This window comes from Lissotriton vulgaris, chromosome 11, assembly GCF_964263255.1.
Source record: "Lissotriton vulgaris chromosome 11, aLisVul1.2, whole genome shotgun sequence".
Classification (NCBI taxonomy): domain Eukaryota; kingdom Metazoa; phylum Chordata; class Amphibia; order Caudata; family Salamandridae; genus Lissotriton; species Lissotriton vulgaris.
The window spans coordinates 586,986,194-587,003,253 of record NC_141699.1 but is presented as its reverse complement, the minus strand read 5'-3'; the positions used below and the strand labels follow the sequence as shown (position 1 = coordinate 587,003,253).

The 17,060-nt window shown below is 47.6% G+C and overlaps 1 protein-coding gene across 9 annotated transcripts in view; it reads right to left on the bottom strand.

The window, feature by feature from the left end:
• XPO7 (exportin 7) overlaps nt 1-17,060 on the bottom strand; it is a 687,768-nt gene that overhangs the window by 7,535 nt on the left and 663,173 nt on the right. For all 9 annotated transcript variants that reach the window (XM_086943668.1, XM_086943671.1, XM_086943674.1 and 6 more), the window contains 2 exons: nt 14,970-15,068; nt 1,847-1,974 (listed from right to left, as the gene is read on the bottom strand). In XM_086943668.1, the coding sequence (XP_086799794.1) occupies nt 1,847-1,974; nt 14,970-15,068 (227 nt within the window). The remainder of the gene's footprint in view (nt 1-1,846; nt 1,975-14,969; nt 15,069-17,060) is intronic.

The window sequence follows — 17,060 nt, the reverse complement described above, 5'->3', positions numbered from 1 at the left end:
GATACCCCTGACCTGCGCAGATGAGCCGCGACCACCGCCATCACCTTCGCGAACACCCGAGGGGCGCTGGTAAGGCCGAAGGGGATACGGCAAACTGAAAATGCTCCTAGCCTACCATGAACCGCAGGTAACGCCGGTGGGCCGGCAGTACAGGGAAGTGAAAATAAGCGTCCTGCAAGTCCAACGCTACCATCCAGTCTCCAGGGTCGAGGTCAGCCAGGACCTGAGCCAGAGTCAGCATTTTGAATTTCTCCTTCCAGAGGAAGCGATTGACGTCCCAGAGGTCCAAGATGGGGCTCAGGCACCCCTTGTCCTTCTTGGGGACTGGGGACCAGAAAGTAGTGGGAATAACAACCACTCTCTACTTCCTGATCAGGAACGCACTTGATGGTCCCCTTGGCCAGGAGGGCCGTGACTTCCTGACGGAGAAGAGCCAAATGATCCCCTGACATGCGGTGGTACCGAGGTGACATGGCTGGGGGAGGGGAGGGGGAGGACAGAAAGGGGAGCGAGTAACTATGATAGATTATCTGCAGCACGCACTTGTCTGATGTAATTTCACGCCACTGGTGGAGGTGGTGGCGGCACGACCCACAGGACAAAAGAAGGAGATAAAAAGTCTCAAAAAGTAGTCAAAAAATGACTGAGGTACTTGCTCAATCCGGATCTGCACTTTAGGCGCGGAAAAAGAAAGAACTGACGTCAGCGCGCACGGGCGGCACCTAACGTGACGTCATCTCGGGGCTGGTGCCAATGACGGACGCGGAGCCGCTGAAAGCCACCTACTGACGCGCAGGGGTACTGCTAAGCAAAACTTTCTGGATCCAGTCTGACGCCTGGGGATATTCTAAGGTAAGGAATCTATCACTAACGTGTCTCTTTCAGATTTTTGTATTTAGGAGAGCCCCCGATACCTGGAAATCAGAGCTTGCCAACCTGGAAGGAGACAGAAGCTGAAGAATCGCAAAAGCAAGAACAGAAAAACAGCAAATGACTTGCCTCCAAACCTGCCCGCCTGTCTGCTGTCCTCGACAATTGCGTCAAACACGACTTATCCTGCAGCTGCCTTTCCCTCCAAATACAGGGGAGAACTGCCAGTCTTCACCCAAGACCCAGGAACTCCTGTGGAGTAGTGGAGCTGCCCCCTTGCAGTCATGTGTATCATTTAATTGAATGTGTACATACAGCAGATGTCTAACACTCCTCTCTGATAAGCTCAAGGCTGCTCGACTACACAACCCCCGAAAGAGAGCACACTGGGATTGCTAGAGCAAGCCTCTGTCCACTTATAAGGGATAAGTGGGTACTTTACAGGGCATACACTTTTCTACTACACTATATAAGTAGCCAGCTTGCTACACACTGGCTCTAACAGATGTATATGGAATACAGATCCAGTCAAGACGCACAGGAATGAGCTCAAACATGGGTGTGCCTGATGCCAGGCTCTCTAAATTTGACCCAATGAGGATTTGAGGTGAGGTGGGTGGATGGATGGAAGTCCCCTAAATGTATCTCAATTACAGTAGAGGTTTAGAGAGAGAAGTAAAGACCATGCTAGAGTGGAAAGTATAATACACCACATTCAACATCCGTACCTACAGGTATCTGGCTTTGGTTTCAGCCAATTCCAAGATGACAGTAAGACTTGTGTATTGTGTCAACAGTTTAGCTAAGACAGTAACCTCATTCATCACATTTGTACAATACTCCTTCACTGTACAATAGTATCCCTGCAGTACAAAGAAACCCTAATTATCCAATGACTCTACTCCACCCAACCTCCTTCCAAAGCAAGACTCCATCTAAGCGCTTACTACATGAAGCCCTTAGAAGCTCTTCTCACCTGTCACGATTCTTTGTTAACAGGTTTCTTTCAATTCCTTCCATCAGGTTTTCAAAACAAAGGTGCATTGCCTGCTGCTTCTCTGGTGGCTGGCTATTCACAATACTATTCCGTAGATCTGAGAAATACTGTGAAAAACAAGTGAGGTCAGATGAAAAGGAATAAGGAGAATACTCATTCTAACCAATAATTTAAAACACAACAGCCATTTGGTCAGAAACAAAGTTCAGTGCATCCAACAATAACACATTTTGCAGACCACGAAGAGGAGATCTTTTACAAAATGTTATTTTTGAAAGTTACCGATTTGTAGCTGCAATTCCCAAGTATAATCATCTTTCATTGATCCACATGCCTGAAATGCAGTAACTTAGCATACTGCTGTGTACACTATCTTCCACTATATTCAGTTCAAGTCGGCTCAATGCTTTATTTAATTCATTGGTGAGATGTTGGAGGAATGGTGACTTATTACTTTGGCAAAGTAAAATTGGCCGACATGCAGTCTAGCAAAGCCTTGTATTGTCAGATGGTGCTGGTCTTTCTTGCCAGTGTGGTAGAAACCAGCTGCTTCAGATTTCCAGTTTTTTTTAAAGAAGAACTGTCTCTTTCTCCATGCTTATATTTGTGCCCTTAGAGAGAATGTTTTGTGAGTGAAAAGGACAAGTTACCTACCTTTGGTAACACTTTATCTGGTAGAGACATAATCTAGCCGCAGATTCCTTACTTTAGAATATCCCAGGCATCAGGCTGGATCCGGAAGACTTTTGCATGAGCAATACCCTTGCGTGCCGGTAGGTGGCGTCGGTCGCCTCCGTGTGACGTCGTTGGCAGTGTCAGAAGCGATGTCCACGTCACCTATATTGGTGACACCTCAACATGCTGATGTCAGTTACTTTTCACGACTTTCCACGGCAGGAGCACGGAGACATGAGGGGCACTGACGTATTTAAAACAACTTGGGCTTTGAAAGGGATCAGCCCTAAACCTAAAAACCTGTTTTTTGAGGATGGGTGGGTCGGTAAGGCATCTGCGGCTAGATAATGTCTCTACCATATAAGGCATTACCTAAGGTAAGTAACTTGTCCATCTGATACAGACATCTAGCCGCAGATTCCTTACCTTATAAAACATACCCAAGCAATACCATCCCCGGAGGAGGCACCATGGACCAGATTAGACCAGTAAATCCTGCAGAACATAGTGGCTAAAAAGGCCATCCCTGCGAACTTGAATGTCCAGGCAGTAATGCTTAGTAAAAGTGTGCAGTGATGCCCACGTTGCTGCACGACAAATGTCAAGGACTGGAACATCATGTTGCAATGCTGTGGTGACAGCCTTAACTCTGGTGGAATGAGCTCTTAAGCCTTCGGAGTCGGTTTTGTAGTCAGAGCATAGCAAATTTTGATGCAGAGGATGACCCATCGCGAGATAGTCCTCTTCTGCACTGCATGGTATTTCTTTGATCCAATCTACGCGACAGAGGAGTTGGTTGTCCACCCGGAACTTCATAGTGCGGTCAAGCTAGAACAACAAAGCTCTTTTTGGGTGCAGACGGTGAGGTCGCTCCTCGTTATAGAGGTGTGGAGGAGCATAGAAAGTGGGCAAGGTGACTGATAGCCCCACGTGGAATGGTTTTACCATTTTCGGTGAGAAGGGGGCCTCAATGCATAGCACCAATGTATCAGGGAAGATGGTCAGTTAAGGATGCTTGGGTGCAGAAGCCTGCAATGCGCTCACCCTCCTGGTAGAAGTTATTGCCACTAAAAAGGCTGTTTTCATGGAAAGCAGCTAGAGGGGGCAATGGTGCAAAGTTTTGAAGGGAGCACACATCAGGAAGGTTTGTTTCCTTTGTTCGGGAAGTTAGGCTACCATCCCCAGCAGGGAAGGAAAACCTGGAGTCAAACAGGTTTTCTGATGTGAGTGTAGCCTCCAGGTAGCCACACCTTTGGGGTGGGCTAGCGAGCTCCATCACCAAGAGAACGGTCTGGTCATATTGGGAGTAAGCAGAATAATGCACTCTGGGATAGCTAGATGCCACACTTCCCAGAAGCTGTCACAAAGTGGGTGGGATAGCCTATGGGAACTTGTAGAATGTTGGCTAGTTAGTTGCCCCCCTCAGACAAGCTCAAAGCAGACATAAAAGTGGAGTGACTCAGGTACCCTGATCTCAGATCACTAGTGGACTGCACAGTAGACTTTAGAAGACTCCTTGAAACCAGCAAGGAGAGGCTGCACCAAAGACTGGACTGCACCTGCTGAGCCAGAGGGCCAAGCAAAGAAAGAACGTAGCCCACTGATGGCAAAGTACCTTACAGGTACCAGAACAAAAATATTGATTCCAAGGATTAGTTGGCTAACTCCCTGTTGCAGATAAAAGGCCATAAAAGGTAAAGGAGCCTGCATTGCCCAGATATCCGTGGAAACCGTGGCATTTAGACTCTGGTTACCCTGCCAGAAAAAAAAACAACTCACCAACAAGCAACCCCTGCAAACTGCTGCAACTGGGAGACCAGAGATGCCACGTCCTGCGATTCTGCAACAGGCACAACTCAAGCCGTGATCTTGACTCAAAAGCGGGATATCCTGAAATCCACGCTATCATTGCATGAAAGGCAGTTGTTTATAATTCCAAGACAAACATGATTTATATATTTGTCCTGAAGATGATGCCATTTATCTTGTTTTTCGGCATCGAAATGTCGTCGACACAATAGGATCATATGTACTGAATATGCTTGTGAATGCTATGTACAATGGTCACTCAAACTACAATCAAGTCTGTTCACTGATTATAAGTATACAGACCGATTTGCTCGCTCTTGCCTATACTTGTTGTTTTGTCTTGTTCACTGTAGGTCACGGGCTGTGCCCCCTTGACATTACTTTCTGATTGTGTGCATCGCCAAATAAATTCCTGTCCGGCTGGACAAAGGACATAAATACTATTCCAGTTTGTGTCTATTCTTACCCTGAGCCCCCAAACTACTAGGGTCCACTGTCATTGTAGTAAGTTAAACGCCCAAGGTCCCTAGTGTACTACCTTCGGACTCCCTTGTTTCCTGTAACTGGGAGACCAGCAAAACAGTGGCAACTGGACCTGCACTGGACTTCCCCTCTGCATCGTCAGAGATCGAGACCGGAGGCCAGAGACGACTCATGCTGTCATGGATAGAGTGTCCCAGAAATACTCGCCACAACTTTATTATACAAGCATCCTGCATCCCCAGCATCAGGATCATTTCTTGGAAGGTGACTGAGGACCTCGAGACTGCTGGCAGACACGGGTAACTGTCTCCCCAGACCTGAGTGGTCCCTGTGACTAGCCCCCAACCCCTTATGGTTCAGGAGAATGCTAAAAGGCATTTTTAGAGACGTGGCTACTAATCCACTTGCAATGATTTATTGCATCCAAAAGGCTAAGTTAAAAAGTGTTAAACTTACCTTTGAAAATTCTAAATTCTTGTTTGTCTTTTTAATGCGAATAAAGTCCATTTATATAACAAGCATTGGCATAGCCAATAGGTCTCGCCTTTGGAACCTTATAAGTGTTAAGGCAGATCTATTGGCTTGGCAATGTTTTAAAGCTATTTTGTAGAGAAGTTAAGTATAAATGTGTAATAAGCTGTCACTTAATTCCAAGGTTTCTTTGGTGACAGGAGAAATAATGTAACTGCATCGTAGGGATACAAAGCTGAAGAAACAAAACACGATTAAGTGGTGTAAGGCTAGAGCAGCCAACCTTCGAGCTGAGACAACAGGTTTGAGCCAGACGTCCAGTGATTTAAAAAAAATCAATATGCCCTTGTGTAATGCAACTGGTGCCCACGTAAAGCGCTCCAAGTTTTCGCTACATAAAACTGAAAAACGAGTATCTTTGACATTAAATCAAAGACAGCGACGGGTTGCAGAATGACGTTTTTTATGGCTTTTTCACCCTGAAGGTAAAAATGGGAAGCCCGATATGGACTCGTCTCAGAACCTTTTTTTCCCCCCCCCCCAAAAAACCTTTATTGTACCTTCAAAGTTACACAGCTGAAGGCCTACAACCCGATGGGCTGGCTGCTATGTCAATCAGTTAACCATTCTGCAGCAGCACAAAGTAATTGTTAAAATATCAGTCACGGTAAACATCAATGTAACTGCCGCGATGAAAATGTACAGTACATGCAGCATAGTTCCAAACAGTAGTGGTTTTTGATTTTCTATTTTTACAAAAACAACAACAAATCCAGAGAAACTTTAGGAATCACAATGTGGTCATGTGTTGATCGGTTTCGGTCGTATGTGACTATTTCGTAAAATGTTCCCCCTCAGTACCCCTCCCTTTCCCACTAGTACTGCCTGAGATGCATGTTAGTGCGTGTGCATATATCCCGTCTAACTGTATTCCCTTGTAGTCTCCCCCATTCGATCCTGCGTAATATCTTAGCAAACTGGCCAGTCCCGTGGTCCATGGCCTTCACCCCATCACATTCTGTAAGTACTACTAGTCCTCCTCCCCTTCCTCATCCGACACATCCTGGTCTTCCTCCGGCAAGGGATCACAGATCTCCCCTCTGTACACATTCCACTTGGTCCAGATTTTGTTCCACTTCCCCGGACAGGCTTGATTAGAGTATACCGCCCTTTCCGTTACCATCACCCTATCCATGTTCAAGCACCATTGTGTCTTGGTTGGCACTTCTGCCGCTCCCCAGCGTTGTGCGATATCCCGTTTCGCTACCATCAATCCCACTGTAACCCAAAGTTGACCATATCTAGGGAGATCAGTAGGTTCCCATACATTTAGGAGGCACCTCTTTGGTTCAGGCAACAATGAAATCTCCAGTGTTTGTGAGATTGTTCGTAGTATTTGTCTCCAGTACTCCTGAACCCGGGGACACTCCCATATGGTGTGAAAAAATGTGCCCTCCTCCCCGCACCCACGAACGCAATAAGGGTGTTGTGTTCTGTTAATGCGGTGTAGCATAGTCCTCGTGTAGTACACCCTATGTAACACTTTCAGAGATGCCCACTTCCTTAGGCGACGCTATCGCCTCATTCCATTCATGTTCGTCCATTTCACAGGTGTCTCCCTCCCATTTCACCTTTAAAGATGTCGTCGGGTCCGGCAAGTTGTTAAGTATTTTACGGTATGTGAGTGACGTTGCGCGTTCAATCATAAAGTCAGTGAGGAGGCGGTCTTCCAGTGGGGACGATTCTGGCAGATCTGTGTCCGGGGGCAGAGCAGCGAGCAATGCATGTTGTATCTGAATGTATCTGTAGAGCTCTCTTTCACTCAGGTCGTATAACTCCCTCAATCTATTGAAAAGTACCACCCCTCCCCTCTCCCAGAGATCTCCCACTGTAGATAACCCTATAGTGTCCTAGTGTGAGAACCCCCTGCTGTTCCTCATGTTACCTAGGGCTCGAGAGTTCCATAGTGGGGGAAGCTTGGTTATTCTCCCCTTCCATCACAGAGCAGCTGTCGCTGTATGCCATAGCGTCACCGTTAGTCTGGTGGGCCCCACCAATTTGCGCATTTTGCGTAGGTCATATAACGGAGCCAGTAAACTGTTAGTGCCCAATTGTGCCCTGTCAGCCTGAAATGCTGGCTCGTTTTGTGGAGTGTGTAGCCACTGGTTGATGGGTTTAAGATGTGCCGCCCAATAATACAGTTTTAGATTAGGCAGTGCGATACCGCCGTCATACCATCCTCTATGCAATTTGGGTTGTGCGATGCGCGCCGGGAGGTTCCCCCATAGGAGATTGGACACCAATGCCGCAACTTTTTGAAAAAATCTCGGGGCCACCGGGTATGGTGTGTTTTCAAGTACGTACAAAAATCGTGGCAGGGCCATCATTTTATACAGTGCAGCCCTTCCTAATAGCGTTAGCGGTAGCCCCGACCAAAATTTAACGTTCTGCTTGAGTCTTTCTAAGTGGGGCCCCAGATTTTTGTCCATAAACTCTGAGGGGTCACTAGTAACCTGTATACCTAAGTATTTAAATGACGAACCAGCTATCTTCAGAGGGCATTCTGCACTTAGAGCCGGGACCTGTTTCTTCAGAACATACAGTTCCGATTTGCTCCAGTTTAACGTATATCCAGATACCCTACTGTTACTATCGCAGAGATGTAATAGAGCCGGTACCCCGCTTTCTGGATCTGTTAGATACACCAGCATATCATCTGCATAAAGTGTCAGCCGGTCCTCCCAGCCCTCCGTCCAGCATATGCCCTTCAATAGGAGCGAGGTCCTTATTAGAGTGGCAAGGGGTTCCAATGAGATCGCAAACAGCAACGGCGAGAGGGGGCATCCTTGTCTTGTGCCCCTCCCCAGTGGGAATGTTCACGAAATATGTCCATTCGCCACTACCTGAGCTACCGGGTCAGTGTACAACACTCTAATCCACGCGATAAAGCGGGGGCCAAATCCCAAACGCGACAGTGCCTCAAACAAGTAGTTCCACTCCACAAGATCAAATGCCATCTTAGCATCAAGGGCCAATATCACTGCTTGTGTTGTGATCGATTCCGCCCTAGCCAGTACTCCGTGCAGTCGGCGCAGATTTAACGACGTATTTCTGTGAGGCATAAATCCGGACTGGTCCGGGTGTATGAGGGACGGCAGATGAGGCAAGATCCTGGTCGCCAGGAGTTTGGCGAGAATTTTAGCTTCTGCATTAAGCAGCGAGATGGGGCGGTATGAGGAGCATTCTTCAGGCGGCTTCCCTGGCTTGGAGATGGCCACTATAGTCGCTATTCTCTGGTCCGGTGGAAGTATACCTTTCTCTAGACATTCCTTAAACATCCCTAGTAGATGTTTGCTGAGGGTCTCAGGCGTCGCTTGATACCATTCTATAGGTATGCCGTTAGGTCCCATTGCCTTACCCGGGTTCAACGCATTAATAGCCATTTGGATTTCGTCAGCGGTGATGTCCGCTTCCAACTCATTTGATACCTCCGATGACAACGTTTGGACCTCTATCGGTTCTAATGCTTCTCTGGCCATCTCAGGTGTAATCACGTGTTCAGGGGTGTAGACCCCTTCGAAGTGGGTCGCGAGCTGTTCAACTATTTGTTCCGGATTCATATGCACCCTCCCCTGATTGTCCCTCACTCGTTGGATTCCCCTGGAGCTTCCTCCCCTTTTGTCAAGCCACGCCAGCATTCTTCCTGCCTTGTCGCCCACCTCATAAATCCTATTCTGAGTGTCGGTTATTTGCCCCTTCACTTGGAAGCGTAAGTGGTCGTTGTATAGCTGCTGTTGGATGTTAAGTGCGTGTAGGGTGGCCGGAGTGGGGTGTTGTTCATGTGTCGTTGTCAACTTCCTCAACGTTAATTCCAATTTGACTAGTTCCTGAGTCTGTTCCCTTTTGTAGCACGTGATTGAGTTTATGGCTTGTCCCCTTAAAACCGCCTTATATGCCTCCCATACTACTTCGGAGGAGCGCACTGAATGCACATTCTCATTGAAATACTGTATCGTTGCTTTTTTAAGAGCCTTGCGAACTTGGGGAATCTTGAGATATGTAGCGTGTATGAGGTATATGCGTTTGCGTGACCTCTCCTGAGTGGAGAGCGTAAGGGTGAGTGAGGAGTGGTCCGAGATCCCTCGAGGATGAATTTCAACTGTATCTACATGTTGGAGACCATCTCCTAGGGTCAGGAAGTGGTCGATTCTGGACATACTGCCGTGCACTGCGGAGTGAAAGGTGTATTGCCTCGCATTGGGGTGGAGGTACCTCCAAACATCAGTGAGACCCATGGCTGTCAGGAACCGTTGGAGGCGGGGGGGGGGGGCCCTCCCGCGGGGACCGGTGTTGGAAACCTATCAAGTTGTGTATCTAAAATGGCGTTGAAGTCCCCCCCAAGAATAACCTCCCCCTCGGGAAGAGTCAGTATAAAGTCTCCCAGTTTCGGGAGTTGCACCGAGTGAAGTGCAGGTGGGATATACACGGAAACTAAGTTGAGAAGCCTACCCTCCCACTGTCCCTGCAGTGCTGCGAAGCAACCTTGATCATCAGTCTTAGTTTGTAGAGGGATAAACCGTGAGGCTTTCTGAATCAGAATACCAGTCCCCCTGGAACCCGACGTGAAGTCCGAGTGGACTATCATCTTATAGCCTCTTCTATCCATGGCCTTGGTTGCCCCCGTCAAATGTGTTTCTTGTAGTAGTGCTATGGTGGGTTTCTGTCTCTTAAGTGCGATTAGTACCTGTCCTCGTTTTACCTTATCCCCCAGCCCTCTCACATTCCAAGTCAGTAATCGTAAGGACAAGCCCTGTGACTCTGTGTCTATTCTCCCCACTCCGGGAACTGGGTCATCAGCCATTTGGGATTATGGGGTCCATGATATATCTGACATGAGTTGTGTCATGGGTAATGGCTGCGTACCTGTTCAGTAACTTGCTGAGGGTCCTCATGGAGGAGCTAAACAGTTGCTACCCACACCAACCTTTTGTTAAACCGTGCGGAAACATAGCATTTGTCTTTGACCTTACATGTGTATTCCCAACTGTGTTAAAACAACCCCTCCCCTCTCCCCCCCTCCCTGCACCCCTGCCTGACGGACTTTCAACTGCCCGCCCCCCCAACTGAGCAGAGTGCTTAGCCCATCCCACAACCAGAGTACTTGCGTGTAGGGGGGAGAGCGTCTCCCCGAGCAGGCGGCATCCCTGCGTACTTCCGGGGCTAGCCATGCCAGCGTCCATATGCAGCTGTAAACCAGTATGTCAATGATCAACGACAGCAGCCATCATAGTTCTTAAAGTTCAGGTCATTCTTCTCTGCCGGCCCCTGCAAATCCACGAGATGGGGAGCTTTCCGCTCCTCCCCGACCTGACGTTTGCGATCCTGTCCGGCTATCTTCCCTGCGTCCGTGGTTGGACCTATGCGTTCTTCGCGGCTGGTCCGTAGTGCGCCAGCCCTCAAGCCAATCCCTGGCCGCATCTGGGGAGTCGAAAAACCATACCTTTTTGTCCGCTACTACTCGCAGCCGGGCCGGAAAGAGCATCGAGTAGGGCAATTCTTTTTCTCTCAATGTCTTTTTCACCTCAAGAAACGTTCTCCTCTTCCTCGAGACCTCCGCCGTATAGTCTGGGAAGAAGGCTATCCTTGAGTGCTGAATTTGGATGGCAGGCGCTACTCTTGCTGCTTGTAAGATGGCGTCACGATCCCTGAAGTTGAATAGCCTTGCTAGTATTGGCCTTGGCGGACTTCCTGTCTTAGGTTTACCCCCCCCCCGGCACCCTGTGTGCCCGTTCCACCGAAAAGAAATTTGAGAGTCCTTTAGGGCTGGAGCCTTGTTTTGATCATTTCCTCCATGTAGAGGTCCATCGCTCCCGTATCTTCAGATTCCGGCATGCCAAAAATTCGGACGTAGTTGCGTCGGGAGCGCCCTTCTTGATCGTCCAGTTTTTCTCTGAGTATTTTGTTGTCTGTTTGCAGCTTCTCCATTTCCGTTTGTAGTTCGGACACATCCTCGACTAAGGATTTGTTCACCACCTCAACTTGTTTAACCCTCTCATTTATCTTCTGGAGGTCTGCACGTATCAAGGTAACTTCAGTAGCCGTAGCCCCCACCGTCGCCTGCACCTGGGCCAGCGCCGCCAAAACGTCCTCCAGTGTGGCCTTCTTCGTTCCCTCGGTTTCCGTCATTTTCCCTGTGGGCTTGTGTTGTTCTTGGGGAGGAGTCTGCCTCTCATAGGCAAATTTGTCGAGCTTGGCCTGCGTGGTGCTGTGTCTGGGGCCTCTGTTCGCCATGGTCCTCCGCCGAAGAGCGTTTTAGTCCCCCACAGTGGCTCGGTGCTTGGGCCAAGAGAGGGCTGACCACGCGTCCACTTGTTGCCTTCCGCGCGGTAGTTGCGATGTTTTCTCCGCAGTGCGTGGAACCAGCTTCACCCAGTGGGTCCTCGTCCTCTGAATCTTCCTCTGGTGGCAATGCGGGTTCGGGCAGTGTCCCGCTCAAGCGAGAAGCAATTGGGGTGGCCCCCCCGTCCCCCGCTCAGGTGCAATGGACTCCGCACTCTTTGTCCGTGTCTCCGAACAGCGTCTCAGCTCAGGCGGCTGGCCGAGCCCGCAAAAATGCACTGTACTGTGGTCAGTTCATCTGGGGTTCATTACGCTTTGTCGTGCGCTGTCCCGTGTTCCTGTGTATCACGGACCCGGAGTCTCCCCTCCCTGATGTAGGCGCTCTGCCTTCATTCTGCCTGTTGCCTTTCGTGTCCCTTCAGTAAGAGGAGGGGGGGGGGGTCCCCGACTCTCCGCAGCACTCAAATCGCCTGCACCACGTCTTCCTGTTGATGATCCCCAAAATGGTACCGCAAATAGAGCGGATCGCCGTGCACTCACCCGGGGGTCATCCCCGACTGCAGCATGCCAAGTTCAACTGCAACGCGGGGCCTGCTACTATGCCTCAGGGTCTCGACTCACTATGTGCGTCCGGCGCCCACAATGGCGGTTCCCCCCCCTTGAGCCGCGGCGTCTTCTGCGGTGCATTCCGAGTTGTTCTCTCTGCAGTGCTTACCGCTGCTGGTCACCGCCCAGTCCTCCGGAGCTCATGAGAGTGTTCCGAGCAATTACTGACAGCTCTTCCGAAGGACCGGCGCTTCCGGCCAGCTGCACCCGCCGAGACACCGCTTCCGGTCGGATTCAGTCCGTCCGCTACACCGCTGCCACCGGGAGGACAGTAGGCCCCTCCTCTCTCCGCGTCTTGCCGGCTGTTTTCGGGCCGCCACCGTCTCAGAAGTGCTCCGCTGGGCGCCGCATGGACCCTGGGTCCGGTCCACCCCTTCAGACACTGAAAATGATCGGAGAAATATTACGGATTTGTGTGGGAAGCCGCCTTGTCACGGGAGCCTCCCTAAGCTGCGGCCGCCATCGTTGGCTGCTAGCCAAGCCCCCCCCCCCAGAACCTGCTTTTTAAAAACGGCACAGTAATGACTAAATATGAATTACCTACACCTGTAAGCTGTTAGGTGATTTGTTGGAGAGTGGGCTCTATTGTATTGTGTGTAGTCTTCAAAACTGCGGCGGCTCATCAAAAGGTGCAGATGAGTGGTGCCCCTCTACGCGAGAGCTGCCACACAATGTCAGATAAAAGCACTGTATGTTACTTCTTTTTTTAATCCTCCTGACAACTAAAAACATGTATTAAATCTTATGCGAGCTGCAAATACCCTTGTGGCCTCTTCGTGCCGAAGCCTTACAGGATCCTCCTGCAGGCAGTTAAACATGAGTTGCAACACTATTTTGCAGAGAACTGGGGATCCACTAATGCGAGATCCACGGTAAATGCTCTTCCGACAAAATGGCACTGTATTGCATTGTTTTTGATTTATGTAATGAGAATATTATATTTGTTTTATGATTGTGGGAATTATGATTGTAACATACTCTGTGGAAGAACAAGTTAAAATAAAAAATATTTAAAAAAAAAGAAGAAGTCCATTGCCTCCGATGGAACACTGAGTTGGCCTGCTCAAACCAATCCCAATGCTGCTCTCATATACTTCAATTTATAGAGCAATGTTAAGATTGGCTGGGCTTGACCGGGCAGGTACAAAGCAAATTCCACTGCAGTGCATGGCATGCAGCGTGGGGGCAGTGGAATAGCCTATTACTCAGGGCTCTGAGAAGGGGCACCACCTGAGCATGCCAGGGTGTGAGTGGTGCTGGGTGGGCATCGCAGGAAGATGTGTGTAGCAGTAGTGCAGAGGACAAATGAAAGTGCAAGGAGCCCTTTACAAATCATAACTAGATGATCAGTAACAATGATAAAGAGGCTGTACTGTTGAGCCGCTGTGCCAGAAACAATTCAGAAAAGGGGGTGGTGATGAACAGAGTGTCTGAATTAAGCAGACCTCTCTTACTCAGTCCAAAGATCAGGGCTTGATCCATCACCGTTATTTATCTCACTGCACCATCCCAGCTCAGAACCTGGCTATATGCAAATCAGTCTGTCCCTGGCCCAGTGCATCATGGGAACAGGGCAGACTAAACTACCAAGCCAATTCTTCACCAGAAAGGAGACAAGCTACCGGGGACCGGTTTCTGGCATTTCAGCCGTCTTCGGCCCGGCTTGCTTGAATCCTGATGGTGCAGTGAGAAAGGGACTCATGTCTGAGTATACCCTGCCACACCTATAGTGGACAAAAACGATTCAGAAAAGGGGGTGGTGATGAACAGAGTGTCTGAATTAAGCAGACCACTCTTACCCAGTCCAAAGATCAGGGCTTGATCCATCACCGTTATTTATCTCACTGCACCATCCCAGCTCAGGACCTGGCTATATGCAAATCAGTCTGTCCCTGGCCCAGTGCATCATGGGAACAGGGCAGACTAAACTACCAAGCCAATTCTTCACCAGAAAGGAGACAAGCTACCGGGGACCGGTTTCTGGCATTTCAGCCGTCTTCGGCCCGGCTTGCTTGAATCCTGATGGTGCAGTGAGAAAGGGACTCATGTCTGAGTATACCCTGCCACACCTATAGTGGACAAAAACGATTCAGAAAAGGGGGTGGTGATGAACAGAGTGCCTGAATTAAGCAGACCACTCTTACCCAGTACAAAGATCAGGGCTTGATCCATCACTGTTATTTATCTCACTGCACCATCCCAGCTCAGAACCTGGCTATATGCAAATCAGTCTGTCCCTGGCAATCAAGTTCACATTTAAATAATGTACTGTGCGACTTCAGTGTTAAGATTTGTTAAATGATATGAGTGCCATTCTGTTTGAATAACACTTTGCACATGAGAGGAAGAGGGGTCCTTAGAAGCAATAATATGATATGATACCTTAAAGACTCAGTGTATAAGAGCTCTACTTCCATACAATCTCACATCTTCTAGGTGCTTGGTAGATGAGACGGCTCATTTCACTTGTTAGAATCCACACTAACTCCTACACAATGTGTAAGTGTGTAAGGACGGACCTTGTATCAGAAAGTGTGCTTGAAACATAAAATTGTCTTCCATCACATGGGGTAGTGATGACAACCTTTACATGAGTTTACCAGACGATATGGGGTTGACAGCTGATAAAGACAGGAGAGGTGATAAAGGAGGTTCTCAGTAGGACCATGAAAAATTAATGTGTCTCATTTGTCCAAGTAGCCAGTCTACAATGCCTTACCTTCTCATTCAACAAAATGAGGCCAAGTAGAGGCCGAGACATGGACCACTGATTCCTACAATCTTCAAAGATGATAATATTAAGAACGGTGGACAGCATCTATAAGATAAAAAACAGACACAAATTAGTAAGTTGTTTAATGTCACTAGTCGCTTTTGCAGACAATGGATTTGCCAACGGTCTTGATGCCATTCCCATATAACATGATACTCACATGTGCACCCACTAAACCTTATGTCACCATCCCCTATTGCCCAGTTAAGTATATACCACCACTCTTAAATCCTACGAGAGATATATCAGAGCCTTTACCCCTGGTACAACTTCAAGAGTAACTTCTAGTATCAAAGGAAACATCTGCGCAAAAACAAATGAAGGCATATAATGTCTGCTGTATGTCGGAGAAAAATTCGAACGGACAATCATACGATCCACATCAGAATCTCTGCAAAGCTATCACTCATCTGCTGGTTTAACAATGAAGAGTCACAGAAGCACTTTGATGTAATGGGCAAGTTAAATTCTAGGAGACAGTGACCAACAAGCCTTGCACGGTAGTTTATACTTTTTCAGGAAGACCTCAGCAAATACAGGAAAAAACGAATCCTTACAGGAAAAAACACCCAAAGGGCAAAACATGTATAAAGTAGAAGTAAAACATCCATCAGTAGCACTTGATGTAATAGTGAGAAAAAGGGGCCTAAAAGTGAGGAAAATAAAACTGAAGGAAAATTCTAAACTTAAAAATAAATGAAGTCTTTCATTGTCACTGCACCCCATGTTTAGCATGTGGAGCTCAATGGCTGTTAAATCAAAAGCTCGATTTTCCTCTATTTAAAGCCAAATGTCTAACAAAGCATTTTCCTTTCATTTAAAACAGGCATTAGCCTTGCCAATTGGTATCACCTTTGGGACCTTGTAGTATTTAACCATGCAGCATATTTTCCAGGGTGCTACAACATCTACTGTTACTTCACGCACCACTGGTGAACGGTCACACACACCCAAGGTTGGGCTTCTGTGTTATTTAATGAACACTGGAAATGAAAATAATGCCCAGGTAGGGCAAGTCTACAACCTAAAGGAATTTAAATGATGAATAAAAATTATATTATTTAAATAATGCCTTCACTAACTGCATCAGTCGGTGAAATGAAAACAAACCTATATTGATTATCGGACGGAGTGACATGATGCATATTACGTTATTATTTTTGCAGCTTCTGTCTGAAATGAGTAAGTATATGCAGGATGAATTTGTTTTATTTGTAGTATCAAAACGCTTATTGTAATTTTGCATTGTGTTAAATAGTTGTTATTCACCAGGCTTTAACATGCGCAGTGCCTAGACAGAGCCTAAAGGCGCTCTTTTCAACATATAGTGTGCTATGGAAGAGTACTTAATGAATAAATCAGACTACAAAATGTGTCACAAAACCTAATATAAACGAAAACTGTCTGATAATAATCAACTAACTTCCGGAGAAAACCTGGAGCATACAACTAGCTTGTGGTGCACTGGAAAACAGCATCTGACCTCGCTCCTCGGTCTTTGAAAAGCAACCCAGATACGTTTGGACTCGAGCCAGAGCCGAACCAAGGGTCTGGCTCAGTTCTTTGGGCCCATGCACAAGCGAGCCCTGAAAATATTTTCAGGGATGTGGAATTCCTATAGCCCCAGAACATATTGTTTGGGGATAAAAGCAACAAGTTTTCATGTGTATTTTGTCCTTGAGACAAGCAGGCCCAACCCCCCTGCAGCACAAACCCTTCGGCTGCCAGTTTGCAGTACCACATTATAGATCAGGAAAGGGTACTGTCTGCAGTGAAGGTAATATTTTTGGCCATATGTTAATGCTGTTCAAACTTGTATTTATGGTTCATTAATTGAAAGCCTTTATTATTAGGGTGAGCGCTCTAAGTAAATGTTGTAAGCTCTGACTGCACTACTGACAGTAGTTCCAGTATAAAACTGTGTAAACACGTTTTCAAAGTTTAGCAAAATGAGGCTATGTATAATGCTCCCAGAATGCTCTTTGATTTCATGCAAATATTAGCTGAAGCTTGAAAGCAAGATTGATGATTCTTTGC